Source organism: Pezoporus wallicus, unplaced genomic scaffold, assembly GCF_028554395.1.
Source record: "Pezoporus wallicus isolate ANWC-B61680 ecotype Strahan unplaced genomic scaffold, APGP_CSIRO_Pwel_v1 contig_7237, whole genome shotgun sequence".
Taxonomy (NCBI): Eukaryota; Metazoa; Chordata; class Aves; order Psittaciformes; family Psittacidae; genus Pezoporus; species Pezoporus wallicus.
The window spans coordinates 1,990,741-2,000,215 of NW_026635802.1; the positions used below are offsets into that span (position 1 = coordinate 1,990,741).

Genomic DNA, 9,475 nt, shown 5'->3' on the forward strand with positions numbered 1-9,475 from the left:
GAGAGGTACAGCCCAACTTTCCTCACAATAAGCTGCCCCTAAATCTTGGGTCCCTTTTCCATACTGTCCCTTTTTCTCCTTACCAACCTTCACTTTTAAACCCTTTCAACTTCTGGGATGTACAGCCCACGCCCGTGCATAAGCAGCTGGATACCATAACAATGGGATGTTCATACGACCATTTTCAGCAAAACACAGCATATACCCTACAGTCTCACCATGTGCTATACATTATGTATAACAGTGTGTGTTTTTAAGATCACAATCTTTTTGCCTGGAAATGCAAAGAGAGAAGACATCACCTTATTTTTCTGTACTACCATTAACTTAGACTTGTTTCACAGCAGTTGGCTGTGACAAAAATACAACCCAAAGCTAGGCTTACGAACACCATCTAAGACACTACTCTAGAAGAAATATCAACAAGATAGTCAATGAAACAGTAATGGAAGTTTAACTCTTCCTCTGTCTTCTCATCACACTCAGGATAAAAGTGTGCAGTTAATAAAGGACAAGCAGAGCAAAGGTTTGGATACCGTTAACACTCCTTGATACACTCTTTAGAAAGAACAAGATTCTGAAGCACTCAGATAACTTTCTACTCTTCTCAGCCTTACCGTTCATAAAAATTTGAATTACCTTACATTCCAACAATTTTTAGATTGAAGTTTAGCAACCACAAAAGGCTTATGAGAATTTTGTCAAACTTTTTCTCCAAACATGAAAAAAAGTCAAAACAGCACAACTAAGATCTTCTAATAGAAACAGACATTTCAAAGAAAGCAACACAGAAGAATGTAGTACAGCAAACTAAGAAACATGGTGCTTGTTTGTACGCACATTTTAAAGCCGAAACTGCCATTTCTAATTAAAAAAGCTAATTTTGAAACAGATTCTAGAACACCAAAGATTTGTTATTAATGGAGGACCAAGCGTTGAAGCAAAACACACTTTACTGCATTAATGTCAAGTGCTTGAGTGTTTTGACAGTTCGTAGGACAGATTTAATAGTTTTCCTGCATAATATGCATCCCAGCTCTTTTGCATATAGCTAGCGTACCTTTAGAGGACGTTGTACATCTTGAATGAAGCTTTGGCAATATAATCTGACAAGCTGTTGAAGCTAGACAGATGTATCCCACTAACTAAGGAGACAATGTTGTCAAGAGATTCTTTCATATCATAATTTTGTATTACACTTGCACATGTTCACACCCACAGACAGAAGACCACTTATGTATTCCCTCTTTTTCCAAATTAAAATTCATTTAACTCAGTACTCCACAGAATACAAATAACTAGCTAAGACTGTCATGCATGCTGTTCTGGTTCCTGTAATCTGAAATACCTAAGAATTCTGATATTCCAGAAGTATTAACTCCTCTTACTTTGAGACTGCAGTGTAATATTAAAAAAAGAGATCTGAAAGGAAATTTCACTGTTTAAAGCACAATCTGTCAGGGAATTGTGATATCTTCAGTTCATATCTATTTAATACAGAAGCACCACAACTTTTCTGAACAATCCTTCATAGGGTTTTTCATTCTTTAAAAGGCCTTCAGAAATCATTCACTTAGTCTTATGCCTCAGAAGATTAATTTTTGGTAATTATCCACAAACTCTAAAGGATTTAGTCCAAATTAAACTGCTATAAAGTTCCTCCTCATGTTCTAGGCACAAGTTCTCTAATTCACGCAAGAAGTCCAGCGAGAAATTCCAAGCAGGCTTCCTTTTTGCAGAAGCCCAAAGACTCAAGCTATTCTTCACTTGTTTTCATCTTGATTGATACATTATGATTGATAATCCAAAATCTGCACTTTTGAGAACTTGTATCATATTTATACCACTACCTTTTTCACCACTGTATCATCCTGCATCCTTCATACAACTATATTCAAAATTCACATGTACAGTAATTAAAGTCCATACGGTAAACTGAAAAAGAACCAGTTCACCTAAACAGATTAAGTAGTTGTGAATCATCTCTATGCTGCAATAGTGTCAGTAAATACCTACGACTAAAGGAGTCAACCAGGTTAAGGAGTTAATTCGTAGTTGCAGGAAACTGATTTTGTAGGGTATTTCAGCAAACACAAAAGATTACTCTGAAAACAGAGCCTTTAGATTTGCTTCAACTAGGGAGGCAATCAGTGATTCTGAATGCCTTACACTTCTTTGTACAGGCTGTAGTAAGGTAGGTGTCAGTCTCTATTTCTAAGTAACAAGTAATAGGACAAGAAGAAACAGCCTCAAGTTGTGCCAGGGGAGGTTTAGGTTAGACATTAGGAAAAACTCCTTCACTGGAAGCGTTGTCAACCACTGGAACAGGCTGCCCAGGGAAGGAGTTAAGTTACCATCCCTGGAGGTAATTTATAAGATGCATAGATATGGCACTTAGGGACATGATTTAGTGGTATACTTGGCAGTGCGAGGCTTACAGTTGAATTTGATAATCTTAAAACATTTTTTCCAACCTAAATTATTCTATGATTGTATTCTGCAGCAGAACACCTGCACCACCAAGCACTTCCAGAAAATTCTAGATCACATCACTTGAAGCATCATCTGGATTTGAAGACTTCAGAACGCGGTTTAGATTTACCCCAGGTCAAACATCTTTCTTTGCCTCAATTCTGTACGAAATGTTTAAATAACCTTCTGTAGTCAAATCTAATCAAGAATCTTGAAAAACTTGATTTTTTCATGACTCCCTGATGCACATTTCTCCACCTTTACAAGGCTATCTTTTTGTCAAGGGAACTACTCGGGTTCAAAAGGCCTGCTGTGGAATGTTTAGGAAAAAGCATTAACACTTATCTGGAGTGATGGAGAAAAATACTTTCAGATGTAGTTTCAGAACAGGTCTGACTGAAGCAAAGTCTGGATAGCCACAGAGAGCCTGCTCTACCCTCCCCCAAACAGCTCACTTCTGTCCCCACTCCCTCTGTCAGGGTTGTACTTTCAAAGCTGACCAACTGAATGATACGAAAACTTTTCCGTCTGGCTCCTTCACTTTTCCAAGAAATCAACTGCCTGAGGTGGTTACCAGACCCCCAGCACACCAGAGCCAGCACCCAGGTGAGGGTAGGAAGGTGCAACTTCCAGCTACAGTACAGAGTTAGCTCCACTTGCCCCACACAGTTCATTTGCATCTGCCTTCATCACATAGCAATTAAAAAAGAAAGTAGCAGGGACATCTCTTGGGAAAAGCTGCACTTCAAACCACATTTCAGCACTTTGTTCAAAAACTGCCTCAGTTTACTTCCTTGCTACAATTTCAATGCAAGCATCTTCTTCCACCCCAGGAAATTCAGCATCCACTGTACTTTGTATTCCTCAAGACAGAAATATAACCTTGAAGAGTCCACATTCGTATGTTTTTAGTAAACTTAATTATCTTAAATCTCATTAAGAGGTCTGTCAGGCAACATATAACATGGACTTTATTCACATTCTTCTATTTTTCCCATCCCACACACCCTCATTTGCAGGAGAGCTGTGATCAGTGTGCCAAAAACAGAGGAAAGCAAATGTCCTGACCAGGATTGGAAGAGAGAAATTTTAAGCAACCACCACTCTCTCCAACTCAGGAAGCACATTTTGGTTTCTCACATTATCAAATTCACAACAAATTTGCCATTCACTTCAAATATAGTCCTTGGAAAACAAAAGGAAGCCTATCATGTCCTTAAGGAGACAGATTCACCACTGACAAGGGCAGCTTCGTGTTTTTACATACCGTGCTTCATGTCTGCAGCTTCCGATTTCAGAAAATTTGAGATGCCACAGGGCAATTTTGACTCATGCAGGATTTGCAGAGATTGAGTGCATTACGAACAACCCACAGAGAAGCTGTTTCAATTTTAGATTGAGCACGCAATTAAGTCGAGCAGTTTTTAAAATACACCCTTGAATGTCACCTTCAGGAAAGCTACGGGAAGTTAATCATAATTGGTAGTTTATCACATTTTAGCCTGCTCTTCTAATCCCAAACATGTGGTTATGCCAAGTTTCCACAGCAGTGTGTACCGCAGAGGTTTACTCAGAACCTACATTTAAGGCAGTGTAGTATATCTAAATGAAGTGCTTAGACTTTATACAGCTTATAAATTGCAGGAGCTGCATTTCACTTGGTTTCTCCTGTCAACATTAACTAGAAGTTGAGTAATCAAATACTCAAACACTCAAATATACAAGCGAAACCTGCAAGTGTTACCCTTAAGAGATGTGAGTAGGCAATTGAAGAGTTAAGGTTGGAACAGTGTCCTCAAATAACCCTACTGTGGCTTGATATTACAGCTGAACATGCTGCCTCTAGCGCTTCCAGCTACTGCTATCAAATGCGCTGTAGCAACTTTCACTGTTCAACAGCGCAGTCAGTCACACCGAAATGCAATTAAAGCTGGCATTTCCAGCCTCATTTCAGTCCCCTGGTAGCTGCAGCCTTTCCTTTTAGCAGCACTGCTGTACCCCGGTAGCGCAAATGCAGTCCTAACAAGCAAAACGCTGTGAAAATAATATCGGCACTTACTAGGGACTCAGCAGAATGTTAACCTCGGGTATCGGCTGGATCCTGAACCACTCAATTTTCCTGTTAAATCTCAGGCTTTCCAACACTGCGGACACAACCAATTCTGCAAACCAAATTACAGCACACGACAGCAGTAATTTCTCCATTCCCTCTCTCTTGACATTTACACGGGCAATTTATTGCCTGCTAAAATTACCACTTCCCTCTGCCCAATATCAAAGGGCTACCTCCTCAGGGCAGCATACTACTGTGCGAACAGATGCCATCTTTCACAAACGAAAAGCAAAGCCTCAGCTCCATTTTACAATACGAGCCTCCTAATATTCAAATAACTCACGTTTTTAAAACGGTACATACATTTTATCCCAACCATTATTCTTACCACTTACAGGTACATACTAATGGTACTGCTTTTTCTGCCTTTCTTGCCTTCAAGCAAGGTGGAAGGGGGAGAAGTGTTTTTTACTTTAGCTTAACAGAGGCACCTGGAAGCCGTTCCCTATAAATCTAACCTTGACAAATAATTTTGTTCCATCATAGTTCTTCTGCTACCTGCATGCTGCAGTCCCAGATTGTGACTACTTCTGCCTGCAGCATGGACTTCTCCCCACCTACGCAAAAAAAGTCAATTTATTTAGCTGTGAAAGAAAACAGGTATGTCACCACTAACGCAACTGGCTTTTCCCCTCAGAACTATAAACTGGCCAGGAGAGCATTTTCAGATCAACAGTCCAAACGTGTAAAATTTAGAAACAGAATTCCCATTTCTGGAAGTACACCTGTAAGCATGAGTTATATTAACAGCAAAAGCCAAATCAGGCTGAGATAGTAACCTACAACTGAAGCAGCTAATCCAGACAACACCTCCTTGCTTATCTTAAATCCATCAGTTCAGTGTAATACAGAGAATCCCAGTAATAAGCTACTTCGTGAGATGATCTAAGAAACCTCCTCTTTCATATAGGCATTTGTGGTCTGAATTTATATTTCTTCTATAAACAAAACAGAACACAAAGCATTTCAGACAACCATACGCTGCTTTTTAGAGCGGCTGTTACTCTGAGAAGAGTCAGAAAATCTTAAGTCCTGCTTGATTTATTTTCATGCAAATCCATTATTTCCAATGATATCGGACATAGTATGACCAAAATACAAATACAAAGATTCTTCTCAGTGAAGGCAGGAACTTTTAAAAATTTTATGCATCATCACATGTAAGACAGATTTTTTCCAGAATCAAATCACAAGTAGCTGGTCTGCTCTGGTCACATACCAAGTAACAGTAATCAAAGTCAAGTTCCTCCCATTGTGAAACTAGCGGATTTTGGGATGAAATCCATCTGATTTCTACTCTGAACCTCACTGAGAGAGGCACACTTACATAATGGAATTTAACTTTTTTAGACTAATTTAAGCCTGAGCAAAAACCAAAGGAGACATTCTTGTGTGATTTTGTCGAGTATCATGCCACAACCTGCATTCTATATCCACATATAATTGGCCTTCCTCACCAAAAAAAAAGTCCTGAAGTTTCTGGCAAATATTCTGTCTGCATCTTTGAAAGTACATCTGCCTGGGAATTCATAGGCTCCCACTGTGATCTCTCCCATCAGCAAAGAATATTAGTTTCACATATGAAAGGGTTGATGGTAGTGTTGAAAGACAGAGGGAGTGTTTTCAAACAAGTAGACTCCTGAACTTTATATTCCAAGAACTACTGTATCAGAATACCACTCCCAACCTCTTGTCTATCTGACAACAGCACTGGGGAAAGAATAAAATTTAATTAAATTATATAATACATTACATTTATGTATTGAAATAAAATTTAATAAAAAGAAACAAAGGCTTAGCATGAAGCCAGTACAAGATTCAGATTCACAGTCAAGCATGGCTATTACTATACACGCTCATAAACTGAAAGATCTGCAAAACTGTTGAATCACTAACTACAGGGAACAGATCAGTGCTTGAAATATGTCATCAAAACCTGGCTATTTCAACATGTAATTGAAAGAGACACAGGAAAAAAAAAGCTCACCATTTTCTGATTAGCTTTGTCTCAAGCGCCATACAAACCACAAGGAAAGCATGCAGCCTCACAGATCAGGTCACCCAAGGATTTATGCTAACCTTATAAAACTATAAACATTTTACAGCTCAGCAGTTAGCCACCCTCATTCCAGGGTCAAGATTAATATTACTGGCAAAGCAAGGTAGCTCCCTAATTATAAAAGAAAACTGATGAAACATTTCCTTCCAGTCCTTCAGATTTTGGAATTACTCCTCACCTTAACAAATATCAGCTCTATTCAGATGTTGCATTTTCCCCAGAAGAAACTCCCTTCATTTTCTGCCACCCAAAAGCTGGTTGTCCTAAGAAGAGACTAGATCCTTTCTTAGTCAGGGTTCAAGCAATATTCTTGACACCATAATACAAAGCAAGACTTACTCAAAAGCTTCTCTGAATCTAAATTAAGTGGCTATCCTCCTGAACTTTAGGAGGCATACCTGGACAAGCACAGGACCCAGTCTGTATCTCATAGTTTCACTTTCTTGTTTTTCTAACAACTTTACAAGATGGAAGTAAGTCCCCAATGGCCTGTTTCTACTGCTTAAACTTTTACATAAGTCATGTAAGCCTATAAATGTCATGCTTCCGTATTTGACAAGAGTAACACTGCAGTTTTAAAATGCAAAATTTTTACCTAAGGTGTAACACATCAATGTAACACAGGACAATGAAAGGAAAACACATGAAACCAGGTTTCCCCCCCCCCCCCTTAATTCTACATTCACATAACTTGTATCCCCCCCCCCCTTAATTCTACATTCACATAACTTGTAGCTGTCCTAATAAAACCGATTTTGCCCCATTAATCCTAATACCATACTAGCCTCAGAAAACTAGCTTAAATACTTCAGCAGTAAGTTTTAATAGACATCAGGTAATTTTTTGCCTCTCCTTTCTGTATTAGTATTGCTCAAAACACCACCACATTAACAATACTACACTTCTGCTTTTCCTCAACTGAGTACCTACCCTACAGATTTCTTGACTACTGCTTGTCAACAGTTAAAAGACTAAAGCTCAACAGTGCACCCAGGCCCCAGCACAGACATCTAAATAACAGAATTTCAAGCATTCTTCCATCCCACTTACACTGCCCATTGCTTGTTTTCAGCAGTGCTCGAAAAGCAAAAACAGAGAAGAAAACATAACACACAAGACAGACAATGAAACACACTGCAATAAGTAATGTCAAATATACTTTGCACGCTAATCAATCTACTACTCACTGCTCCTTTTAAGGAGTAGACAAATTCATCATCCTATTTACACTGCCCCGTCTCAAAGTCAGGCTGCAGTTACATACAAACTCCAAGAAACAGCTCAGCTTATTTAACTTTTTTTTTGTAATCTTAAAAAAGTATTTTTAAAGGGTTCTTTTCTCTGAGTGCATAATGAAAAATAATTACTGATTTAGCCACTACTTTAATGTAAAAAGACCTTTTATAGCAGCATATCTCTCTGTAGCATCTTCTTTTTCTTCCGACCACACATTATCTTCAGCATTGATCTAAGCTTTTAAGTCTAATCGATTAGGATTGCTGTGCTACGTCTTATTCCCCTCTGCTCTAAGAACCTGAACGTTCAAAAAAATGAAACTGTTTTCCATCAAAGGCAGTGAATACGGGAGGAAACGATTACAGGTGCGGGCAGTTATGGCACATACCCCCTGTCAGCTGCTATAGACTTCTGCTGGACGCTTCCAGGAGGTTCCTCCACTCGGCTCAGCCCGCGCTGGGTTGTACCAGCGGCGCTGCGCAAGAGCAGCATCGTCCCGTGCTGAGGACACCGGTGGTCAACGCGGCCCCCCGGCCCCGGGAGTGCGCCCAGCCCCAGAGTGCGCCCAGCCCCACAGCCGGCTCCGCTATGCGCCGGTGCGGGCATGATACGCCTCTACGGAGGCAAAAATGGCCAGAAACGGGCAACAGGTCAACCCAGCTTCCCCTTGGTGGTCAAAACTGGCTCTAAATGCTGCCTAGGGCGCGTCTAGAGGGGGGTCGACCACGGCTCCCTCGAGGCAGCAGGGCCAAAACGCTGCCGGTCCGCCCCTCCTCCCTTACCAGGCCCAGGAGCTGACAACCGCCCGTGCCGACAGCGCTCGGCGCGTCCCCTCGTCCGCCGGGAACGGCAGCACCCGGGTGCGGGGGGAGGCTGACCCCTCTGGGGGGGGGGGTTGCCAGCACACCAACAGCCATCAGGGGAGCCGGGACCCTTCTCCTCTGCCCAGTTCTCCGAGGCCGCACCGCGCTGAGGGAAGGCCCTGCCCGGAGGGCGAAACTTCCTATTAAGGGCCCCGCGCCCGCAGCCCCGGGCCCGCAGCGCTCTGCGGCGCCGCCATGGCGGGGCCCGCCCGCCCGCCGCGGCTGCGCGCTCCCGGCGGCGGGAAGCGGCCCTCCCCTCCCTCTCCTCCCCGCCGCCGCTGCTGCTGCTGCACCTGCTGCCGCGAGGGAGGGCGATGCGGCGGGGCCGGGCAGCGGGGCGCCGCACAGCCCGGGACGGGACGGAGCGCCCCAACGGCCCCCCACCCCGCACACCCCTCCTCCCCGTCGCTCCTCGCGGCGCGCCCCACACTCACCCACGCTCCGGTAGCCCAGGATCGCGATCTTGCGGGACTTGGACGGCGGCATCTTCTCCCCGCCCAGCCCCGAACCACATCAAGGGCGGCGGCTGCGGCGGCGGCGGTGTCGGTGTCGGCGGGCAGCTGACGGGGAACGGGGCGCGCCGCCAGCGACATGCGGCGGGGGGCGGAGGGGGAGGGGCGGCGGAGCGGCGGCCCGACCGCACGGGACCCGCGGCGCCTGGCAGCAGCGGCGGCGCCCGCCCCACGTGACCGCCGGGCTCGCCAGCCCCTCACGTACCTGTGCGTCACGCGT

The 9,475-nt window shown here is 43.3% G+C and overlaps 1 protein-coding gene across 1 annotated transcript in view; it reads right to left on the minus strand.

The window, feature by feature from the left end:
* RHEB (Ras homolog, mTORC1 binding) overlaps window positions 1-9,378 on the minus strand; it is a 41,600-nt gene extending 32,222 nt beyond the window's left edge. Inside the window, exon 1 of the mRNA XM_057398319.1 lies at window positions 9,178-9,378. Coding sequence (XP_057254302.1) covers window positions 9,178-9,229 — 52 coding nt within the window. The 5' untranslated portion in view covers window positions 9,230-9,378. The remainder of the gene's footprint in view (window positions 1-9,177) is intronic.
* Between the last annotated feature and the right edge of the window lie 97 nt (window positions 9,379-9,475).